The sequence below is a fragment of the Epinephelus lanceolatus genome, chromosome 8, assembly GCF_041903045.1.
Source record: "Epinephelus lanceolatus isolate andai-2023 chromosome 8, ASM4190304v1, whole genome shotgun sequence".
NCBI lineage: Eukaryota > Metazoa > Chordata > Actinopteri > Perciformes > Serranidae > Epinephelus > Epinephelus lanceolatus.
This window is the reverse complement of record NC_135741.1, coordinates 13,054,253-13,077,707: the sequence shown is the minus strand read 5'-3', so window position 1 is coordinate 13,077,707 and position 23,455 is coordinate 13,054,253. Positions and strand designations below refer to the sequence as shown.

Below are 23,455 nucleotides of genomic sequence, written 5' to 3'. Positions count from 1 at the left end.
AGAAAGTCAGCTCATTTACTACGTCACTTTAGAAACATTGATATGATACATATAAAGTGTGCAAATGAAATTGTTATGTGGTTAGCAGAAACATACAATGCCAACATTTTCATCTGGCGAATGAGCTGAAATTTCACCTGAAAACTCGGGACAATAAATGTCTGAATCAAATTTTATGGAAATCCATCCTATAGGCTAGTTGAGATATTTCAGTCTGGACCAAGGTGGTGGACCGCCCAACCAACACTGCGATCTTGCAGCTAGTGTTTCTAAAAAGCAATATAAGTTTCCATTTACTCCATGAAGCCGAAATCATGTTGCATGCCTTCATAAAGTCGTGGACTTGTGTATTCCATTTCCATTTCCATTCCTCAGTTTATTTCACAAGGTTCAGTCATGTGTTCCTTGTTCTCAAACAGCTGATCCACAGTCGATTTGACATTTCTTTGTCTTGCTACCTGTGCAGATTTCACCTGGACGGAAGCTACATGAGCATCCACTGAAGAGGACCAAACCAAACTTTGGCACAAACAAAGCCATGGCCAGCAGCAGCACATGAAGGGGATGAAGTTGAAACATTGGCTGTACACAGACTTTTGGTTGCTGCCATAACTCTGTCTTGAGGGATATTCTGTCTGTTAGGGTTTGTGGCAGAGTCTACGTGTACGCTGTCCTCATGTTAAAGTAACCTCTGAACACAGTGATGACACTCTTGAATGACTTTCCCATGTGCCTTGGATTGGATGAATTGTACAGGCAGATGAGAATGTGTCAAGGAACTTTAAGATGTTGCACAACCACACTGGATTCAAACCATATTGTGTTTTAAAGATGAGAAAAAAAGAGGCAATGTGTGTTTTTACCAAATTCAACTTCATGTATTTTACCAGAACTAGCTACTGCCTTATAAAAAAAACAGTAGGTTATAGAAGAAAATGTTTTTCACTACGTTCATCTCAGTAAAGTACGATTAAATCTAGTCTTGAATAGAGCATCCAAACTGAAAACAAAGCTTGAACATGTCCACGATGTGACAGTACAAGAAATGAACTGATCATTCATTAGAGCAGACTGTGTATTTCCATTTCCTCCTTTTGTTAAACTTTTAATCAAAATGTATCATGTCAATATTGTTTATAGACCCATTTGTCTTTGTTGGTGGCGTAATGTGTTTTAAAATGCATGGTAAGATTATCATTTTTTTAATAACTTCTTTTTATATTAACAGAAGACCACTGCCGAAAAAAAAATACATATTCATATCTTGTTGTTTTCTCACATATTTGTACAGTCAGTGTGTAGTTATATGTGATTAGATGTTGTCATAAAATATTTTCCACTGGGAACAAGGATGTGAATAAATACATGTGTGACATAGACGGCTGTTGTCACTGTCTGTGAGAGGCTTGCATGGCTGGTAAACAACCGGTTCGGGTTCTGTTATTCAGTACATGAGTAAGCCTTAAAGGAATAGATGAACTTTTTGGTATTCAGAAGAAGAGTTAGATGAGAGGAATCGACACCACTCTCATATCTAGTGATGTCGTTAAGAGTACACGCAGATGTACCGGGTATACCCATCTCTTTTTCAGGCTGTTAAGTACACCCATCTATCAGCCAAAAAGCCATTGGAATAACTCCTCTGTTCCCTACCCATCTACTTGGTAGTACACCCAGCTCATCAGTTACCACAACATCACAGCTCATATCTGACCATTCAAAATGGAGACGGCTAGTTTAGCGTAGTATAACGACTGGAAAAAGGAGGAGCATCTAGCCTGGCTCTGTCTAAAGGTAAGCATGTTTTCCAAAATGTCAGACTATTCCTATAAGGTTTTTTATTTCTTCTATAAATAAAACCTGAATTCCCGCTAGCCGTGTATCAAACTGTGCTTTGAGTAATGATCTAAAAAAGACTCAGACAGAGGAAATGTCCTCTCGAAGACGTATCCATTTCCCCAATAACAAATTGCCTCTTAATTACCTCTTCTAGCTCGTTCTCGTGTTTGTTGTGCAGCACTTCAGAGGTGATGAGCTCAGACTAGGAGGAGCTCTGCGTGCAGTTGAGACTTTCCACGCCCCCTCCACCGCCAGCCCTGTGAAAATGGTCCATCTGCTGCTGTCAGTCCCACACTTTCCTTTGCCTGAACCAGCTGTCATCCCAAAGATCCTGACGGCCGGGTCAGCTGAGCAGGGGCTGAAAGAAGAATGTTAGCATGTCTCCCTTGCTTGTACCTTAAATATCTTCCATGCAGTTCACAGGGTTTAATTTTAGACTCCACATGCAGTAGGAGCACACGGTGCCTAGCTGAACTCAAAGTTAGAGGCTACTCAGTTTGCTCTGACCTGAGTCGTAGATAGATTGGGCACAAGTTACTCTTCCTTTTGATAACGGCAGACGAAAGAAGCGCCGCAAATATGTCAGACACTAAAGATCTTGAGGATATCAATGAGGAGGATATTGACGAGGATGAGCTCCTTGCTATGCTTTCACCTGAGGAGCTTAAGGAGCTCCAGAGTGAGATGGATGTTATCATTGCCCCAGATGAGACAGTACCAGTGGGACAGAGACAGAAGGACCAGACGGAGAAGACTCCGACAGGGACATTCGACCACAGATCCCTGGTTGGTTACCTCTACTGGGAGAAAGAGTCCAAACGTATGCTTGAGGAGGAAAGAGTGCCTGCTACTCTGCTGCCCAGTGAGGTAAGAGATCAAACTCCCAAATGTTTGGGTACAGATCCATTAACAATATTCATTTTTCTTTACACTCTACTTGTGAAATGTCGCAGGTAGAAGTAAAGTTAAGTGTTTGGAATAATTCTAACGTTGGTCTGATGTTGTTTTCAAAAGAAAACTTTGTGGGAGGAAACTGAAAAGAAAAATGAAGAAGAAGATGTGGAATATGAAGTGATAGAGGAAGTCATTGAGGAAGAAGCTGTAGATGGTGTAGATGGAGAGGAAATTATAGAGGAAATCATTGAAGAAATTGTTGAAGAGGTTGATGAAAAGGACGAAAAGGACAAAGGGGTGGATGTGAAAGATAAGGAAGAGGTGAAGTCACCTGTGAACACAGACGAACATGTTGATCCTCCTGACACTAAAACAGAAAAAGTACCAGAAAACAAAACAGATAATGAACAGCCCGTTTCAGACACAAAGGAAACGAGTCAAAGCTCAGTTCCAAAACACAGCCCATCACAAGTGGAAGAGAAAGAGGAAATTAAAACTACAGACTCATCACTTCCTGAAGAGGAGCCAGAGATAAAGGAAATCAATGATAAGCTCCCGCCGAAAGAAGAGAGAAAAATTAACAAATTAAATATTCCGAAGCTGGCACTCAATAATATAAAGATGACATCAAGACCCTCAGGAAATGAGACAAACCTGGAGACGACACTGGACAAAATCCGCAACAACAACCCGTCTGTCACGGAGATAAACCTCAACAACATCGAAAACATTCCCAAAGAGATGCTTCTGGACTACGTCAACGCCCTGAAAAAGAACAAACATGTGAAAACCTTCAGTTTAGCCAACACCGGCGCTGATGAAAACACAGCTTTCAACCTGGCCAACATGTTACGAGAGAATCGCAGCATCACGACTTTGAATATAGAGTCCAACTTCATAACCGGAAAGGGCATCGTCGCCATCATCCGCTGCCTCCAATTCAATGAGACTCTCACAGAGCTGCGTTTTCACAACCAGAGGCACATGTTGGGTCACCATGCAGAGATGGAGATCTCACGCCTGCTTAAGGCCAACAACACCCTCCTGAAGATGGGCTACCACTTTGAGCAGCCAGGGCCCAGGATGGTGGTGACCAACCTTTTAACCAGGAATCTTGACCGCCAGAGGCAGCTGAGGAAGGAGGAACAGAAGCAGCAGCAGGCAAAGGAGCAGAGAGAGCTGATGCAGATGTATGAGAACAGTCTAAACCTGCCTCCTGGTTTACTTCAGATGCTCGGGTACATACCACCTCTAGAGGTCCTGCAGGAGCATGGGCTCATTCCCCCCTCGTCAGATCTGAGCACCGTACCTCAAACGCACCACCAGCCAGAACAACCAGAGCCTCAGAAGAAGCTCAAACACAAAAGCACTGCCAAACAACCCAGCGCTGAACCAGCAAATGCACTGAAGGGCGTCCAGCTCAAGAGGACTCCCAAGAAACGCGACCCTTTTCTGGACCTGGACCCAAGGGATAACAAGGCACCAGAGAGGCCAAGCTTCCAACTGAGGAAGACTCCAAAAGTGAAGCATGGAGGCAGTGGAGAGGTGACAGATGAAAAACCAAACCTGAGTGCCCTGATTAAGACTTTGAAGCCCGTCCCTCGCAGACGAGAGCCACCTAAGGTTGACCTCACACCCCGTGATCAACTCCTGAGTGACATCAAGAAGAGCAATGTGGCCTATCTCAAATCTGTGAGTATCCAAGGATGAAGTTGGGATCCTGTGTTTAGGAGCAAGCCTACTTCACCATTTGACAAGTTTTTTTAAAGGAAGCGTATGTAAGATCTAGGGGGATTTAGTGGCACCTAGTGGAGAGGATTGCAGATTGCAGCCAGCTGAAACTAAATAAAATTGTCTTTGATAATTTAGCAGCTCTTGAAGGCTTGGTGAAGGAATTCAGGGTAAGGAAGAGTTACAGAGACTCCAGCAGCTTATGTGATATACAAACCCACAGCAGATATGTGTAGCCTGAATGTATATGTGAACACATCTATCCCTAATTTAGATGAAGACAAAACAGGTTTCATTAACTTATATTTTCTTCATTTTACTTTCATACACCATTAAAGGTTCAGTGTGTGAGATTTAGGGTGATTCTGTGGTATTTAGCAGTGAGGATTGCAGACTGCAACCAGCTAAAACTTCTCCTGATTACAATTCCTTCATCATTTATTGTCTGCAGAGGTCTCTTCCTCTCCAAAATAACAGACTTGGTGATTTGAACCGGTAAAAACACTCAATAAAGTGCAGTTTCACATTTGAAAAAATATTTGCAATATGAAAACTTGTAAATGTGAACAGATCTGTCAAGACCAGTAGTTCCCAACTGGTGGGTCTCGGTCCAAAAGTGGGTCGTGGGTCCATTCTGAATGGACCGCAAGTGACCTACAAATGTGTCAAGTTTGTAAAAAACACACTTTATTTTTAAGTACAGTGAATTTCTGGCATAGAGCTTTTATTTTGAAGTGCTGTTTCCTGCTGTACAGTGAGGACACTGACAGCTGCGTGACAGAGACAGCAAACTAGCTTGAGGACATGGCCAAACACAAGTATGACACTAATATATATTAAACTGTGTGGACCTTGAACTAATGACTAAGAAGAAATCTGGACCCCATGGCTGGACCAGTTGGGAACCACTGCTCTAGTGCCAGTGTTTGGTTTGTCTGTTCAGGGCTCCTGCAGAAACATGGTGGTTCAACATGATGATCTCCTTGGAGAGGCTCCCTATGTAGATATAAACAGCTCATTCTAAAGTATTTAAAACACAACAATTCTTATTTGCAGGCAAATATACACCAAGAAAAACATATTTATTTTAATTCTGTAATTCAATGTAGCCCCCTAACACCCAGCCATTGTCATTGTAATTGTCCACCATTATAAAAGAGATGTCTGTTAAACTGTTGACAGGACACCCTGAACTGCAAACAAGGTCCATTATGACTCTTTCTATTCTCTTTCTATTCTGAATTGAATTCTAAAACTTTCCTCAAGCTGAGAAGAGAAAAAGAAATCAGTGCTGTCATCACAATGTAAAGTCTATGACCCAAGGCAGAACTTGTGGACTGGGCTGACGGGAGAAACACCACTGGGCATATTTAGTGGGCCTCATACCGCAGAAACCATTAAGCTAGAGAACTATACTCTCAGAGCAACTCCATTGGAAAGAATAGGTGCCATCTTGGCAACCGGTATCTAGTTATTATTAAAATCTATGGGAATCTGACAGAAATGTTGTCGCAGGGCTCTTATTTTGAAACAGAAACAGGAAAGGGTGACGATAAAAGGAGGAGATTGTTTTGCATCTGTGATAAAGACATTGAAACTGTAGTAAAATGTGGTACGATGTTAATATGATTATCAAAAGACTATTTTCACTGTGTTTTTGCTGAAGTTGTGCACATCATGTGGAAAAAATGGGCAAGACTGCTATTCTCTAGATGTTCCGCAGCTCAGCAGCACGAGGGCAGTGTGGCTGCTCGAACCATGTAACATTGATCGAAAAATACAAGACGTTCCGCAACACTCACGTTGCACACACAGGCAGTATGACTCAGGCCTGAATCTCACACACTGGACCTTTAATTGATAAAAAGGCTTACAGTTGATGGTGTTAAAACTCTTAAAACAGACGAACATTTGCCACATGTGAATGTGTTAAATTATCATAATTTGTTTTAAAGCTTACTATCTGTTATCTATAATTACTGTCCACCACTCTCTAAGTCATCTTTTTGTTCTGTCCTTTGTTGCTGCTTGCAGGTGCCGCTCCCTAAAGTCCTGGAATCAAGCGAAACGAGTCTCCTCTGAGGCGGCAGCTTCAGCTGTTTGTTCTCTTCACCATACTGTATGTTTATTTAACACGTATTCTCAAATGAACTGTGCAAATAAGAGTGAACCATACTTTCATTACACATTGAAAATTTTGCCTGGTTGTTGTTCCACTCTTATGTTATCACACTCCTTGGGAACATGCAACAGTAAAGGTATAAACACTAACTCAAAACACCCTACAGTATATTTAATTTACATTAAAGTGTATGGTATTATGTATTTCATCATTCGCTATAGCCAGTGCTCACATATTTCTTAATGCTAGAAAAAGAAAAATGTAAGTAGGTTTGTTTGATTAAATGCTAGCTGATTTATTTCAGAGCAAACTTGTTCAATGTATTTGCATTTTGCTATAAAAAAATCTTCCACAATTTGCCCGGGGATTCTTCTTTTTTTTTTTTTTAATTAAAATGAAATAACTCTGTGTAAAACTTTCACTATCATTGCAGTAACCCTCCTTTTGTGATTCTTCAAGATGCCGATATGAAAAAAACATTACTTCAAGGGAGATGACTCAGGATCCTGATAAACTGATGCAATGCAGGTAGTTAGTCAAACTGAATAAAACAACAGCATGTACAATCCTGGAGGGGATATTCATTACTTTACTATTCAGTAGTGTTATAAATAAGCTTAACATTTGTTACATGAGTGGTCTACATTTACACTTCTCTGTTTCACATAAATATTTAACCCCAAAAATGATAAGAACTTGACTTTGTGATGTAGAACATAGTCACACGGAGACTCATTTGGGAAAAGACTGCAACATAATTCAGGTTATCTTTATTTTTATAGAGGACAGCCATGTTTCACTTCCAGTTCTGTGATTTAATCACTTTCCAAGAATGAAAAAGTCACATAAAAACAGAGAATATATCATATCGCATCCACTAACATAAACAATCTTTGTGAACTGCCGTTTGTGAAGGTAGCATGCACAAACTGCAGTTAGTGCACGTGTGGAGACGTAACAGGAAACAACTGCTCTTTCTATCAGGAGTGACGGTATCAAATGAACACTTAACATTACAGATGATAAATATAATTTAGATTTTTTATTTTATTATTATTATTTTTTTTTTTTACAAGGAATGGGAATTTAAACGGGGAAAACAACCTGGGTAAGTTAATTAATTTAATCAAAAATTAGTGTCACTGCCAAAATTCTGTACTTATCCTGTAGTCATTTTATACATTTGCTGCATGCTATATTATGAAAATAAAGACGCATCAGAAATAACAACAAACATGTACATATCATGACATAATATTCAAACAATAAAGCTGCACTTGCCATTCATTTTTCAATATTGCATAGCTGTGATCAGAGGGGAAACACTCAGGCCAGCCTGGACGGTCAGAGACTGTGTGCACACATTTTTTTGAGAACAGGAATATTTAAACTCTTATTAGTCAGGCCATATAACCAGGTCTACACAAGAAGCAAACTGGTCTCAAACCATACAGGTCCAAGATGGGAGTTATTGCTGTTCAATAAGCAGTTAACAGTTCACTGGGTGTTGGGTAAATCAAACATGCTTGTACTGAGGTAGCAAACTGAAAGAATCTGACTCCTACTATAGAACAAACACAACAGCGTTAGATATTGTGTTGAGACATTCTGCTTCATTTTGCTGAAATAAATACTCAGTCATCATGGGGAACAAAGTGCGACAAATGATTTGTTTTTGGAACACGCTTTGACACAGGAATGACCTTTGGTAACCTTTGGTGCCCATTGCCTTTCAACATCCAATCCACGCTGCGATTGTGCAAATCTCATTCTAATGTTACGACCCATCTGTGAGTACAGTCGCACAAAAGATAGTAAAGTAAAATGGGTATAAAGTATGGGAATGCAAACGTCAGTAACTTTACGTATATAAGGGGGATAAAACTTGACACATGGTACTATGCTATGGAAATTTTAATCCATACTGTATGACACTGAACTCCCCTTGGCACACGTTTGGCTAGCTTCTTATTCCTTCAGTTTGCCTTCGATGAAATCCTGAATCTTGTTTATTTTCTCCTCCTGCTGATCCAGGAGGTCCATGATGACACCCATGGGGGTCCTCTTCAGCCCAACACCCTCAATCTTGTTCTCCAGTCTGTTCTTCATGTTGCGCAGTCTCAGAGAGGCATGGATCAGAATTACTACAAGAAAAACAAAGAAAATAAGAACATAAATTCTCAGACTTGACAGATGATTTTGTCTGAAACACACCCTGAGTAAACTAAATGTGATACTGTTGCAACGCAGACATTAAAGCAGGTGTAAGGATCGGCGTGTCTTTTATTCCCATGGCAGGCAGATACTGAGTGCATGACATCAGCCAGTAAATGTAGTTCTGTCCAAATCAACAACCCATAGCAACCCGTCAACACAGGCGGCAGTGGGCAGGCCTCCTGGGAAGCGATCAAACTGCCTCATCTATCCGCCATGATGTTAGCGCTGCTACATTTGCTCTACCGATCCAACCCATCAATTATCCAAACCACTCTGCCAACGGCCTGACTCACGAGGTATTTAAGGAACTGTAGAAAATCCCAAACTATACATCTGAACTACAACACAGCTCGCTCTGTAACACTGACTTTATTTTACAATCTGTGTCATGAGTGAATGCATGTCAGTTACACCGTACACGCTGTTCAATCCCTACAGTGAGTCAGAGTGAGAGAGCGTTTGGAAAAAACTTGTTCACCCACAGAGCAACCTCAGCTATCCATCCCTGTGTGACTCACCAGCCCCTCTAACTGTTTATCGTATAACATTAGTCAGTGAGAGTTTGCAGTATACTGTAGGGAACACAAGTTAAAATACTCATAAGACTGGGCCAAGCACTACATCTATGGGTACTTTAACTTGAAGTAGTTTCTAGACACAATATCTTTGTTACATCTGTTAAATGTGACTGTTGTGAAGCTAAATACAAGTAAGAATTTACCCAGGAGCTTACGTGATGTCTCAAATGTTTTGTATTTTTGTTTCAAATTCACCGTACTGCAGAAGACAGGCAGAGAGAAAGGACTGTGTATGTGATTCCTCAAAATTAAATTTAATTTTACAAGGGCCAAGGCCTTAAATTACAAGTGGGAGTGTGTGGGAACCCGAAGAGTACAATTAAAAATGACTGACAGCTCAGTTTTTCCATGTTCTATTATTACAGGGTTCCTGCTGCTTCAGGCAAGTTAGATTTAAGACTTTTTAAAACCACTACAAAGGAAATTTAAGGCCAATTTTATGAAAAACCAAAATTGAAGAAAAAATAAGTACTTAGGGGCAATTTTGCGTGAATGTTTATTTAAATATAGAGCATTGCTTTTTTTGTTGTTGTGCTCTTTTTTTTCCAATCATTTCTTAAAAAAACCTACAAAATCAGTCTTTGCCTGGCATTTGTTGGCGGGTTTCTTTTGCCATGATTCCTGTCGTGCTGACTTGTTTGGGAAATGCCTGGCGTTTGCTGGCACATTTCCTTTGCCATGACTCCTGTCCTGCTGAGTTTAAACCTGTACCAGTTTCAGCCGTGCTGCAAAGTCTTGGTTAGATGCCAATTTCCCTTGAATTTGCTCTACCCCATGTCGTCCAGAGTACAGCAGACAGTGGATCCTCTGTTGAGCATCCCGGCTGAAAACAAAATATATGTTGTTGGTTCTGCTAATCTGATCTGTGCGACGTTAATGAAAGAGGCATTTGTTTTTTTGTTTTTTTTTTTAAATATACAGGATGGAGAGAATTACATTTAAACTAAAAACCCAAATTGATACTTTTAATAAATATTGGTCAAAGTGACTTACACATGTATCAATTATAATTCCTGATTTTGTATAGGTGTAATATGTAATGGGCATGTTTCTTAAGCTAAAATAATTTTCTTTTCCTCTCAGTGTAGAATCAGGTTGACTAGAATGTGCATGTATATATATGGAAGAGTGCGTTAATATGTGTGTGTATGTGTATGTATATGTATATATGCAGTTTTTACTTTCTATTTAAAAAGGATCCTCTCCGAGATTTTGTTTTCTTTAATTTTAATTCACTTTAAGTGTGTTTTTGTGTGCAGTTGATAAAATGTAAAACCTCATAAAAAGTAAATAACAAAAAATAAATAATAATCATTAAAAATGTTACCAGTTGTTTCATAATACTACAACGCAACATTAAAAAAAAATCATTCTATTGGGGGAATGTTTTAGGGAGCTATAAAGTGCGTAATTGTCAATAAAATTGGGGGACAGTAAATGTAGTGCACTATGTGGCATATAAGGAGTGATATCATATTATAATTCTCCATTCCCTTTTTGACAGTAAACCCAAAACCCTGTGACTTACACAGCAAAGGGAAGGTGATTCCAAAGATGAAGACCATGACGCCCCCACACAGTGACAGCAGAAAGTAACTGGTCACCATCACCCCGATGACAAACAGCGTGGGGTTCTTCCTTTTGAAGTTCTTGACTATGGCCTTGTTCTCTCCTGCCCACACTGAACCCATGAAGACCAGAGTCACCACGGCTCCTCCCAGGAACATGCCAAATGGGTTCATGAAGCTGAATATTGGGACATGAAAAGTGACAATAATGTGCATGTGCTCCAGTGGGTGTGCGCATTGTTTTAAATAGCACAACCTGGTGGTAACAGGAACAATAGCTTACACCCTGGCCAGAGGGCAAATGCCTGCAGTAAGGCCTATACTCATGACTTCATCATGCTCTATTCAAAGAAACTATCAAAGCAGCCTGATGTATGTAAAATCAAGACCAACTGGCAGCAGTGATATGTGACTGTAGGAGCTCCTGATCTTATCAGTGATTCTCAAAAACACTCAACATCCGGGTAAGTGACGTTTATTTTAAATAAAGAGACTGTGGTCAGCCGTTTGCGTTGACAGTATAGCACTGGCATACATTTAAGCTAGCTACAGTGTTGTTATTACTGATAGTTGATACTAACGTTACTGAACACGAATAAATATGTAACTAAGTGCTGCAGGCAAACACAGGAAGCTAAATGTGTAAATGTCAGAGGCTACCAAGAGTTACAGAGCTTTAAATGTTGGCACAAGAACACCAAAGGTTACGGAAATAGCCTGTGTGGTCATGATGGGTGTGGATGAAGAGGTATGCAGGCTAATTAAGCAGAGGGGCAGAGATGCTAGCTGAGATGCTAGCATGATGTTAGGACTCACCCCACGATGAGGAAAACCACCACGGCCACGGCGAAGTAATTGGTCTGGTAGTACAGCAAATTACTGATGACTCTGTTGTTCCACTTCGTTAAATCTCCAAACTCGGGTTTGGCGAACCGGTCCATCCCGGGGAAGAAGTCATCCCACGGTCTGAGGGGCGCGAGCTCCATTTTGGCTGCCATGTCTTCAACGTGTAGTGCAGCGACACACGAACACAAACATAACCGCACGCGCTGCGTAATATTTTGACAGGCCAGCTGATCGCCGTCTGAGCTTGAAGGGGGAGGGCCATCAGACAAGCCGTACTCTCGCGTGGGATATCGCGATACTTGGGATCTCGAAGAGGTCTTTTGAGTGTGAGTTTGCGTTGTGGATGCGCAGCAGCAGCAGCACCAACGTGAGGATTCAAGGGAATACAAAGGTGCACCTTAATTAAATAAAAATGAATGTAGTTTATTAGATTAAAAAATGTATAAATTATTAAGGAATGTTTTCACCTCGGTTTGTTTCCCATCACCCTCAAAGCGAGGACATTATGCGCCAAGAATACAGCAGTAATATGACAGTTTAAACATGAACCAGAAACCTCTCTGTGTCTCTCCCAGTTCCACCCAAGGCTAAAGAAGTTCACTTTAAAATATTAAATGAGATTTTCACATGTAATGACTTCTTTTACCAAATGTTTTGATTATGATTTAAATATTTGTACTTGTTGCAATGTAATTACCTTATTGCATACACAACAATATTTGTAATTTAACTCAAACATTGGAACCTTAGAACATGTTTTCTTCTCTTGTTATTTAACTAGGGCATTTTGGGATTTCTTTTTCAATATTGGTTGACTTAAAATGCTCAGAATATTATGATTCTAAATTATGAAAAATATAAAGGTTGGTGTGCAAATGGAGGACAAGAAAGTAGTAGTTTGGGACAATAATTATTTTGGCTAAATATTATATTCACAAATATAGTTTTTTTTCTTTTAAATTAGCCCAATATTTCCAGCATTTCCAAATGAGATAATTCTATAAAAATAAATAAATAAATAAAAACAAATAAATAAATAAATGTAATGCTGTAAAGTTGGTCAGGCCCTTTGTCTTTACAGATATCTGTGTACATTAATTCCTGAATGGCCACAATTATTTTGTTTGTCTTTCATTATTATTCATTTCTGTTTTGCAGTTCGGTCAGTTATATTATATCAATACTGAAATCTGTATTCAAATGTCATATGACGTGCCTTTTTTGACTGTAAATAAATTTTTCAAAAAATCACAAAAGTGCATTTAGTAAAATAAAACATATGAAAGAAATGAATAGCTCATGAAAGTTATTAAAACAAAGATGTAGACATTAAAATAAATAAGCACTGGGGTGTTGATTAAGATGGTTGAAAGAAACTGTTAATTTTACATACAGATATGTATTTAGTCATTTTGTTAAAGGAGAATCAGGAGTTTGAATTCCTTTTAGGAAAATTGTTTTGATAATTGTCTTTAAATGTGTATTTAAATATGTGTAAATTGTGAAATAGGCCACAAACAGCACATTATTTTAATACAGACCCTGTTTTAAAAAAAAGTCTATTTTTTTATATTTCTTAAATTAATAACTAATTAAATAAATAAAAATATTACCAATAATAAATACAATAGAGTGTGCACATTTTCTTGTAAAAAAACAAAAAAAAGTAGTACACTTCCTGTCATGCTGCTTTGGTGGATATAATTTTCAAATAATCTGATATGACACTTATATGTTATTCATAGCCAAACTTTAATGGCTGATGTAAGCTTACAGTTTGGTTTGTTGAGAAGCAGCAGGGTTGTTTCTGGTCTGTGTGGCTGTATGCAGCTGCTGAGTGCAGCTTTGACACCCGGAAACACATCAGACACAATCGAGGACATGGGACCGTGAAAGTATGGCGGATGCCGAGGAGCCGTAAGTCTCAATGGACGAAAAATAAGATTTTACCGTAGTTAAACTCGAGCCTTTGGTCGCTAAGCCGACATGCTTGAACCCTGTTTTACTTTGTTGTTGCAGGGAGAAGAAAAGAAGGCGAATAGAGGACCTGACTGAGAAGTTAGTGACGAATGCTAAATAAAGGTCTCTGTCTGACTGGCAGCAGGTTTGCGTTGCACTGTGAGCAGCGACTCCTGGGCCAGGAGACATGGAAATAATACTTTTAGCAAGGGACAACGATAATAACCCAGTTAGCTGTTTGTACTGTTCATTCATTTACACAGTGTGTCCATTCATAGTGTCAAACATGATGCCGAAACCCTGCACTGCACCAATCACGTAGCCTCCTTACAAGACACATCCGGAATGACCAGCACATTAAAGCTGTGCACCACTTCCATACCACATACTAACCCTTATAAGGATGTAACTTAGTGCTTTGCAAATTGAAACAAGTCAGAAATGCATTAAAAAAAACCCACTTGGCTCATAAGTGGGGTGTACATTTTTGTCCCACAATGCAATGCACAGAAAAGACACAGAAAACTTACAGCTGAAAAACATAATAATGGTGAAACAGTTTCATGGAGACAGTTTAACTGACAGTGGTAATCTAATTTGCAGGTGATGTGTGTCGTGGTGTACTGTTCAATTTATTGTATAATATTCTGTAGGTACATTACAGTAAATTGCACTGTCTTTTTTATTCTAGCTGCAAAAACAATGCACTACACTGTTTAGTATCTAGAACTGGGACACAACATATGTTTATTAAGATTCTCGGCCATCCTAGATATAAGTCTTGTTTCCTATAAATTTCCTGCACTGCCATCGGTTGTATCTGTTAGTGTCTGTTTGTACGGTGGTTCCCAGCTTCTTCTTTCTTTCTTTGCCTGTGACCCATCAATAGAGAGTAACTTTTGCTGTGTGTTGACTGATAGCAAGTCTCTGAGATGTTAAACCATAGACTGTAAAACAGCGTGCCCTTCACCGTAGCCTGACATGTATCTTCCCAGAAAGGGTAACTGCATGTTGTGGTGAGGCAGACTTCTGTTTTTCAAAGCGGAAACCACTTCCCTCAGTGGAAATGAACCTAATATTTACTTTAATTTAACAGATAAGAAACAATAAATTGTGAAGCCAATAAAGCCTCCACAAATATAGCATTTTAATAGCAAAATAGCATTTTTGTGTGTGATTTATCCTGGCTTCATATGAGTACAGGAAATCTCTGCTAGTCGCTAGGCTAATTTATACAGTGTTAAATTCCATAGGCTTATACTAATAACGTTACTATGTTGTATTTGTTTGGGAAAACATGTTAGTATAAAACAGTTGTTTTGTTGGTGAACCTTGTGAGCTGTAATGGAGCTGAATTTTTTAACGTTACCTTTGTTATATGTTGCTGTTGTCCCTGGCTTCATATGAGTAGAGGAAAAGTCTGCTAGCCACTAGGCTAATTTATACAATGTAAAATGCCATAGGCTTGTGCTAAAAACATTAGCATGTTGTGTTTATGGGAAAAATGTGTCCAGATAAAGACAAATGCTTTGTCTGAGAATGCTGCGAGTTATAGTGAAGCTGATTTGTGTACTTGTGTTTTGGAGGTGTAACTGCAGAGTGACGCTAACATACCACCGTAAAAGTATAAATGTTCACACAGTGTAGGCTATGTGCATAGGCTATGGTGTAGACCCTGCCTAGAGCTGATGCACAAGCATAAACCCTGCTTAAAGAGTGGGTTGCTGGGTTACTGTAACTCATTGATCAATAGCAGTTTAAGTCTCTAGTTTATTTGCAGTCATTGTGCACGGCAGATGAAATCCAGAATGGTGGCCAGAATGTTTTTTTCTCTGTAAGGTCCTGTATTTATTAATACACCAAAGTGCTTTCTTTTTACTGCCTTCAGGAAATGTCTTCCTTGAAAATAAAAGCTACATGTAATAAGGGATACATGGCCTAATTTATTTGTAGTGCAAATTCAGTGTATCTTGGTGTGTTGTGCGTCCAGAATGGCTGTAGATGGCGGACACAGGGACGGCGGTTGCGACTGGGACGGCCGGTGGAATCATGTCAAGAAGTTTTTGGAGAGACCCGGCCCGTTCACCCATCCTGACTTTGAGCCAAGCACTGAGGTGACTTTGTGCGATTAAAGCTTGTAGCATCATACTGTCTGGTGATACTGATGTTTCCAACCACAGCGCAGTTTTATTCTGTAAACATTGCGGTGTTTGTTTCTTCTCAGTCGTTACAGTTCTTGTTGGAGACATGCAAGATTCTGGTCATTGGTGCAGGAGGACTTGGATGTGAACTCCTCAAAAATCTGGTAGGAAATGATAATGTTATATTGAAGTGTTTAGTGAAATACAAGCTGAGCCAACAAACTATCTTGTTTAGATAAGTTCTTACTTGGTCTTTTTGTGCATTAGGCCTTGTCTGGATTTCGCGTCATTCATGTGGTTGACATGGACACGATTGATGTGTCCAACCTCAACAGGCAGTTTCTTTTCAGGTAGGTTTCACTGTTGTTTTTTCACCTCCTTATAGCAGGGTTCTTTCGCAGCATGAAAAAGTAAAGAATTTGATTTTAGTCAGTTCCAGGTCTGGATATGGTTGGAAAAAATAAAAGAGAGTGTGGAAAATTATTTGTGTTTCCAAACTATTGTGTGTACTGTATTCTAAAATACAACATCATAATTTCTAAAAACAAATCATACAAGAAGAATGTTTTTCATGGTGTTTGGAGCAGGCAGTGTGCCCAGCTAAAATGTTTACCACTGTGTGAGAGTGCAGGTCAGAGTGAGCTTGAGGTCATGGAAAACAAGGCAAGAAGTATGGCGCGCGACTGAGCACACATTCCTACGCAGAGCTGCCTCTACACCTGTACATCACAGCCTGCAAAACATGAGAGATGAAGACAGTCCACTTTGCTTTAGTTTCAGCTTCAAAATACTGACCAGTGACATTTCTGTGTGCATATGAGTATTCTTTAGGTCTCGTCAGAAAATTGTTGGAATGCAGCATCTCCTGTCGTTGCTATGGTTGTTGCCATGGACGCTGCTGTCGCTGAAACCTCATAGCTTTGGATTTTTGAATCATTATGATGCATTGTGCAGTGCATTGTATCTGAAATGTTTTGTTATTGTATGCAACTGTTGGATGTTATTTTAATTAAAAAAACATTGACTTAGAACAAGGGTTGCCACGGTAATTAAATTCCCTGGAAAATTAAAAAAACTTAGAAATTAGAAAAACTGTTTTCCAGGCCTGGGCAATTATGCAGCTTTGTGACAAAATTAGTTTGTGATTCAGACCAAAGCAAGCGAACTCTAGGTCTGAAAGCATCCTTAGTCTTTTTAGCCTCTGTTCAACAGCGTGATAAATTCAGATTACATTCAGCATCTCATTTGTCCTGTAAGTAACTGTTACATGCATCCATTTAGGCCCAAAGATGTTGGACGACCAAAGGCAGAAGTGGCTGCCGACTTCGTCAACAGTCGTATCCCTGGATGTAAAGTTGTTCCGTATCCTTTGCAGCAACAGTTGTAAAAATACGCAGGTTTGGTTCTCACTTCATAAAATATCCTGACCATGATTTTTATTCCTTATCAATAACATGCAGTCACTTTAAAAAGATCCAAGACTTTGATGAGTCGTTCTACAGGCGTAAGTCTTTTTCTCACAGTTTCTATGCCTCAGCGGAGCTTAACTGAAAAAGCTCCTTAGAGGTTTAAAACCTTCATCTCTTTGCAGAGTTCCACATCATTGTCTGCGGACTGGACTCCATCATTGCCAGACGCTGGATGAACGGGATGCTGGTAGGAAAGGGAGATCTGAGAGTTGTGTTCACTTGATAAACCTTTGCATATTAGGAGTGTAGTATGAGTGTAATCTGTGGGAGTTATGATTGCTGTCTGTAGATATCCCTGCTCAGCTATGAAGACGGAGTCCTGGACCCCAGCTCCATCATCCCCCTCATTGATGGAGGAACGGAGGGCTTTAAAGGCAACGCTCGTGTCATCCTGCCCGGCATGACTGCGTGCATTGACTGCACACTGGAGCTGTACCCGCCACAGGTCAGTTTTCAACAGCAATTTATCCTCTAATTTCTCTTCACAAGATTCATTTACACACAGCAGAACTGTTCCTTTGTTATTAATGAATAAATGATATGACAGAATAGTTAATCAGCCTATTAACTTTTTACAAAAGTGTCACATCTGCTTGTCTTCTTGCTGAGAGAAAGCATCTGTGGTGCACAGGAGGTGATGTTTCACATTTCCATCTGCAACAGCAGCTGTTCGCTTGGGGAAAAAAGAGAAGAAAAAAAGATTTGGGTCATAAACATAAGCAATAATAACTACCAGACTGAACAGGAAAAGAAACAGTGCCAGAAAAATGTGACGATAATGTGTTACATGCAGACGGACGTGTAAAACCAGCACAGCAGTGACTGTTTTACATCAAAACACACAGAAAAGAAGGTTCTGTGTGTAACTTTGTTCATGTATTACTCACTTTTTGTTGTGAGTGGGTGACGGGTTGTAATGTAAATTAAAAAAATGACACTTTCCCAGACTGTCTGGGTTGCCTGTAACAGCCTGTGGACTGATTTCTGTGAAGAACACGGGATGAATTTTCGTAGGAAAATCTAGAGGATGCGATTTCATGCATGCTTCCGAGTGCCTTAGCTCTTTTCAGCTCTGCTACAGAGCTAACAGTGTGCAACAGTAATTAATGTTAGCTTAGTAATAGAGACTGCTAATGTCAGAAAATAACTGGCATCCATACATGCTGTGTTTCTGTTATATAGATTTGCAGTGGCGGCTTGGAGAATGCACTTTGACTTACCACCTTTGTTTTCTCTGGCTGATATCATGGAGCCAGTATTTCAAATAAAATATCTGAACATTATCCTCCTGTGACCCTGAGTCCTCATATGAGGACATCATATTTTGGGTTTCCTGCACCTATTCTTCTTTCTGCTTAACTCAGACCTGTTGTACTCATTTGTGGACACTTTATTTTGTGCCATCTAGTTGTAGTAAGAGCACAATACACTAATGCATGTAAAAACAAGATGGCAGCCGTCTCTGCCAAGTCAGTCTGCAGCCGATCCCAACACAAAAATGGACAAGGTGCAAAACCTGATCACATTTTATGGTTGAAACTTGTTTATTTATGATTAATAAAGTTTGCAGTTTGATATGCCAACAAATTTTACCAGTTTTAGTAATGGTAACAAGCTAAGACACTGGTAATTAGAAACTACTTATTTGAAGACACAGAGACTTCATAATCGTTGGCAATGTTTAGTTTTTTATATTTATCAGGTCCTACTGATCCCAAATAGCTAGGGGACATTAAAAATGCATACCAAACAAAAGTTCAGGTCTCAGGAGGTTATAGATAGTGATGTCACTTAAATGTTATTTATTTTATTTTCTGGCATTCTATCAAGGATGTCGATCAATTACATTTAGTCTCGTGTTTGTCACTGTTTTAGCCGATGCCCATGTGCTCGCCTGCGCCTACGGAGTGTGAGCACGAGCAAAAGGATGCTGACTGCAGTTCACTTTTTTTCTTCAGAGCGAGGCGTTACTAATAGCACAGATTTTCTGAAACTTACATACAGATGCTTTAAGTAAGAATCTGAGGATTCAACTCTTTCATGACCAGTTTCAAGCACTTCTTTTATTGTTTTGATATCAAAGCTGTGGCCGTCACTGTGCAGTAGAAGAAAAAGGGCTTCTAGTGCCCTTTTAAATGTATTTATGCTTGACCTTAATGTTCCCATCCACAGATTAACTTCCCCATGTGCACCATTGCGTCAATGCCAAGGCTACCAGAACACTGCATTGAATATGCCAGAATCTTACAGTGGCCCAAAGAAAAGCCATTTGGAGGTAAGCTTTTTTTTTTTTACTGTAATACATCTTATCACATCAGCTAACCTTGTGCCTGTGGACATTATTACAATGAAAGCTAACTGAAAGGGTTGTCTTCTCAACCAGAAACCAGCTTAGATGGAGACAATCCTGAGCACATCCAGTGGGTGTTTGACAGATCCCAGGAAAGAGCTGCAGAGTTCAACATTACAGGGGTGACATACCGACTCACTCAAGGTGAACTTGTGAATTAAAGACTAATTTATTCAATGCTAATGTCAGGTTTGGGTTTTTTTTTTCCAGAAAACTTTCTTATTATAATTGACAGCTCTCAAGTTCATAAATTTTGTAAGACTGTGCTGGAAATAAACTCTTGCCTGTGTTTTTTGTTGTAGGAGTTGTGAAGAGGATCATTCCTGCTGTGGCATCAACTAATGCTGTTATCGCTGGTATGACACCCAAAAGTTTTTGACACAGTAGCTGTTTCTTTTCAGTGTGGAGGCTCTTAGGGGACATGGGTGGGAAAAAAAAGACAAATACGTAAGTGTTCTTCTGAGAAACTTTTGTGTGCTTTTGCCAAAGTTTTGTTTTCTCCCGTGACAAAACCAGGCTGCAGCGCTATGAGATGCTTTGAGCATCAGTCCTAGTGAAGACATTTCTTGACACAGAAACCCGAAAACATCCTTGATAATCCAGCAATACGATAGGTTAATGTTATGGCCATCAGTCTCAATAATTTCTCCTTTTGAATCTGATAAATAAAGATTTTTTTGTCCGTTTTGGATAATGGAAGGCTCTACATTACTCTCATCAGCCACTGTTGCTATGGAGACGAAGACAGACCGCTTTGCTTTAGTTTCAGCCTCAAAGTGCTGATGATTAATAACATGTCTCCTGAGAAATGTGTGTATGAAGATTCTTCAGGTCTCGCAAAACATTATTGGAATGCAGCATTTTCTGTCATTGCTATGGTGGTTGCTATAGACTATGGGGATGCTACCAGGCCTGGAAATGGTTTAACAGGATGTTTGAGAAGCGTTTTCAATATTCATTGTTTGAGATATTCTCTGAAATATGTTCATAAAATTGCAAAACATGTCTAAAGTTACATGAAACATTTTTCCTATATTAATAGTTAAAAAGCTAGTTCTGCGCTGCATGACTGTTGAAACGTCACTAGTATTTTGTGATACACATTGCTGTTTGGAGCTTGTGTGTGGCGGGAATGTCTAGCCAGTGAGTAAAGTTAGCAAGCGCTAGCAGTTTGCTTATCTGCAAACTTCTAAGAAGTGCATGTTTAATATTACTTGGCTTTCGATGACATAATACATGGCTCAAGAGAGAGGCAAACCCCTGCTGTGCTTGCTGTAAGCCCTTTACCAAAATGTTTGATGCTAGCAACGTAGGGAAAGCGGCCCCGGTCAGCCATGCTAGAGTTAAAAAAGCATCAAGACAATTGCAAGGCCGCTCAAAAGACTGCAGGCGACTGTGCGTATTTCAATCCTGCCGTAGCCAGTCCAGATAACGTTAGCTCTTTTACCAGTATGGCTGCAAAACAACTTAAGCCAACACTCAGCTAATCTATTGCCACATCCAATGATCTGCTTACCTGTTTTAAATTACTTAAATAAAGTCATGGATATGATAAAGGTTTGGAAAAGTTTTGATGATTCATTGGTAAAAACGTGTGGGAACCTGGTCAAGTGCCGCAGGAGTTACTAATTTCTTCTGCTTTGGATGTCCAACTGCTGCCAGCCTCTGGTGAACTTTTCTTGTCACCCATCTATCTATTTTTCTCCCGTGTCTCCTAATTGGCTCCATAGATCAGAGATGTTGACGGAAAGGAAATATATGAAAACATCTATGTCATATCTTTGCTGAAATATCAAAAGAAACAACCCCTTGGCTAAGCTCCCTGTTCTACTCCTGTCAAACTAACTGTTCTCACTTAGCACATATTCATACAACGATGATATTGACAGATTTACAACTTGAAAATTTGTTGTAATTTTTAAACTATGGATCTTCGATTTTACGTAAAAGTAAACAAAAGTGGGCCTCTTACATCCAGCCAACAACCATTGATTTTCCCAACAGATGACAACAGATTTTATCAGCTACAACTACCTAGCTAGTTCATGCTTATTTTGTTAGCTGGTTGAAAACTTTGTCTCCAATTGAGTTTTTATTGTTTCTAACTGACTCTTTGGAAAACAGTAACCATGGAAAAGTGTCTGACATATGCACGTGATTGGACTGGATTGGATAATAGCTGCGTGGAGGCGGGGTTTATCAAATGTTCACTTTTGATTTATTGTACTGAAACAACTGTGAAAGTCACGTTACTATCTTTAATTTTGTCTTTGTTCTCCATAGCTGCCTGTGCCACAGAGGTTTTTAAAATTGCTACAAGGTTAGGAGCAGAAAACAATTCTTCATCTCACATCCTAATTGATTTGTCAAATGAACATTACTTAACATCAGATTTTATTTTGCAGTGCGTATATTCCTTTAAATAACTACCTGGTCTTCAATGACGTGGACGGACTCTACACCTACACTTTTGAGGCAGAACGAAAGGTTTGTTGTACCTTAACTTTCAGTTATTTTAGAGCTCCCTTACTGCATTAACAAACTCATTACAGGACTCCACCTCTTTATAAATGTTGGACTTTGCAGCCTCAGTGCATATGTGATTTGTTCCATCTCATACAGTTCCCCCTTTTTTTTTTAATCCAGATGTTGTGTAATGAGCATTTTTGAGTACAAAGAATGAAAAGTTTTACTCTGCATCGTCTTTTATCATCAGGAAAACTGTTCAGCATGCAGCCAGGTGCCCCAAGACCTCCAGTTCCCTCCGTCTGCCAAATTACAGGAGGTTTTAGAGTACCTGACAGAGAACGCGGCTCTGTGAGTGTTCAGATAAAAACATATTTAATGCTTCTTTATGGAAAATAACAATGATTAGGTTTAAATTGTATATAAATGTTTTGCAGACAAATGAAATCCCCGGCTATCACCACAACTCTGGAAGGGAAGAATAAGACGCTGTATTTGCAGGTAATACGTAGTATTTAATCTTTATTTAATCAATGCTTCATGGTGCTTGTTCGCCTGCAATTTTATCATGACCTACAATTGAACCATGATTACATTTTTATTCCAGTCTGTAAAGTCCATTGAGGAACGAACCAGGCCAAACCTCTGCAAGACTTTGAAAGGTAACAAGAAGCGGTGCACCAATCTGTCCACAGTAAAGTAGCGTTTGGCTTTCATGATAATGTACATATAATATGTGTTTTTTCCCCTTTGATGCAGAGCTGGGCTTGTCAGATGGACAGGAGCTAGCTGTGGCCGACGTCACAACGCCCCAGACGGTTCTCTTCAAGCTCAATTTCACCACCTGAACATTCATTACAGCACTCAGCACTGACGTCAGATCGACTGCATCTGAATGCAAACTGGGTCTTGCATCACAAGGTTACTGTGATGTTGCAGTAGCACATTTGATATGAAAATGTAAATAATGTGAGTGAGGTCTCTCTTGTCGGACAGGACTGGGTGTCATATGAATATGGAGTCAGTTAACAGCATTGTTTTTTTCTATTAGTAATGTTGTTTACTTCTTTGTGTATTTGTCATGTGTTGACTGATATTGTAGCGATTTCCCTGTCAATCAGATGAGAATAATAATGTGTATTATGCTCTAATAAAGTTTTATTATCATGGTTATAGAGGAAGACTCTGCTGCCAGATTTTTTTTTTGTCATGTTTCCCCAATTGGAAGCAATACAGCAGCTTCAATGTTAATCAACATTAATGAATTCAGTGTAA

At 39.5% G+C, this 23,455-nt stretch overlaps 4 protein-coding genes across 7 annotated transcripts in view; 3 read left to right on the top strand and 1 right to left on the bottom strand.

The window, feature by feature from the left end:
- The window catches only part of LOC117258751 (FERM domain-containing protein 4B), a 35,019-nt gene extending 33,640 nt beyond the window's left edge, over positions 1–1,379 (top strand). For both annotated transcript variants that reach the window (XM_033629876.2, XM_033629875.2), the window contains one exon: positions 467–1,379. In XM_033629876.2, coding sequence (XP_033485767.1) covers positions 467–503 — 37 coding nt within the window. In that variant the 3' untranslated portion in view covers positions 504–1,379. The remainder of the gene's footprint in view (positions 1–466) is intronic.
- A 748-nt stretch (positions 1,380–2,127) lies between these two features.
- On the top strand, positions 2,128–6,941 carry lmod3 (leiomodin 3 (fetal)). The gene is made up of 3 exons (XM_033629124.2): positions 2,128–2,706; positions 2,854–4,425; positions 6,499–6,941. Exons 1-3 carry the CDS (start codon positions 2,419–2,421, stop codon positions 6,544–6,546), a joined length of 1,908 nt encoding a protein of 635 aa, XP_033485015.1. The 5' UTR covers positions 2,128–2,418; the 3' UTR covers positions 6,547–6,941.
- A 380-nt stretch (positions 6,942–7,321) lies between these two features.
- On the bottom strand, positions 7,322–12,041 carry LOC117258326 (PRA1 family protein 3-like). Its single transcript, XM_033629125.2, has 3 exons — positions 11,766–12,041; positions 10,910–11,127; positions 7,322–8,730 (listed from the first exon to the last, which is right to left on the bottom strand). The coding sequence occupies exons 1-3, from the start codon at positions 11,945–11,947 to the stop codon at positions 8,555–8,557; spliced, it is 576 nt and encodes a 191-aa protein (XP_033485016.1). The 5' UTR covers positions 11,948–12,041; the 3' UTR covers positions 7,322–8,554.
- On the top strand, positions 11,274–23,351 carry LOC117258904 (NEDD8-activating enzyme E1 catalytic subunit-like). 3 transcript variants are annotated; one of them, XM_033630131.2, is made up of 18 exons: positions 13,645–13,712; positions 13,815–13,853; positions 15,745–15,868; positions 15,979–16,059; positions 16,163–16,245; positions 17,177–17,257; positions 17,356–17,399; positions 17,487–17,551; positions 17,654–17,809; positions 19,537–19,639; positions 19,748–19,858; positions 20,017–20,070; positions 21,998–22,034; positions 22,120–22,201; positions 22,431–22,531; positions 22,618–22,681; positions 22,788–22,842; positions 22,940–23,351. In XM_033630131.2, exons 1-18 carry the CDS (start codon positions 13,693–13,695, stop codon positions 23,026–23,028), a joined length of 1,389 nt encoding a protein of 462 aa, XP_033486022.1. In that variant the 5' UTR covers positions 13,645–13,692; the 3' UTR covers positions 23,029–23,351. The 3 variants fall into 3 exon arrangements, with proteins under 3 accessions (XP_078025989.1, XP_033486022.1, XP_033486023.1); XM_033630132.2 differs by having other exon boundaries at positions 13,668–13,712; positions 13,815–13,877; XM_078169863.1 differs by lacking the exons at positions 13,645–13,712; positions 13,815–13,853 and adding an exon at positions 11,274–11,413.
- Positions 23,352–23,455: the final 104 nt, after the last annotated feature.

What these genes read in the sequence shown, in the direction of transcription:
- lmod3 (XM_033629124.2), top strand. Translation starts at nt 2,419, where the DNA reads ATGTCAGACACTAAAGATCTTGAGGATATCAATGAGGAGGATATTGAC. An exon ending in CTACTCTGCTGCCCAGTGAG is followed by an intron (nt 2,707 to 2,853) that starts GTAAGAGATCAA and finishes TGTTTTCAAAAG; the next exon opens with AAAACTTTGTGGGAGGAAAC. An exon ending in ATGTGGCCTATCTCAAATCT is followed by an intron (nt 4,426 to 6,498) that starts GTGAGTATCCAA and finishes TGCTGCTTGCAG; the next exon opens with GTGCCGCTCCCTAAAGTCCT.
- LOC117258326 (XM_033629125.2), bottom strand. Translation starts at nt 11,947, where the DNA reads ATGGCAGCCAAAATGGAGCTCGCGCCCCTCAGACCGTGGGATGACTTC. An exon ending in GTGGTTTTCCTCATCGTGGG is followed by an intron (nt 11,128 to 11,765) that starts GTGAGTCCTAAC and finishes CCCAATATTCAG; the next exon opens with CTTCATGAACCCATTTGGCA. An exon ending in AATCACCTTCCCTTTGCTGT is followed by an intron (nt 8,731 to 10,909) that starts GTAAGTCACAGG and finishes TTTTTCTTGTAG; the next exon opens with TAATTCTGATCCATGCCTCT.
- LOC117258904 (XM_033630131.2), top strand. Translation starts at nt 13,693, where the DNA reads ATGGCGGATGCCGAGGAGCC. An exon ending in TGATGAGTCGTTCTACAGGC is followed by an intron (nt 17,400 to 17,486) that starts GTAAGTCTTTTT and finishes ATCTCTTTGCAG; the next exon opens with AGTTCCACATCATTGTCTGC. An exon ending in GTTTTTAAAATTGCTACAAG is followed by an intron (nt 22,035 to 22,119) that starts GTTAGGAGCAGA and finishes TTTATTTTGCAG; the next exon opens with TGCGTATATTCCTTTAAATA.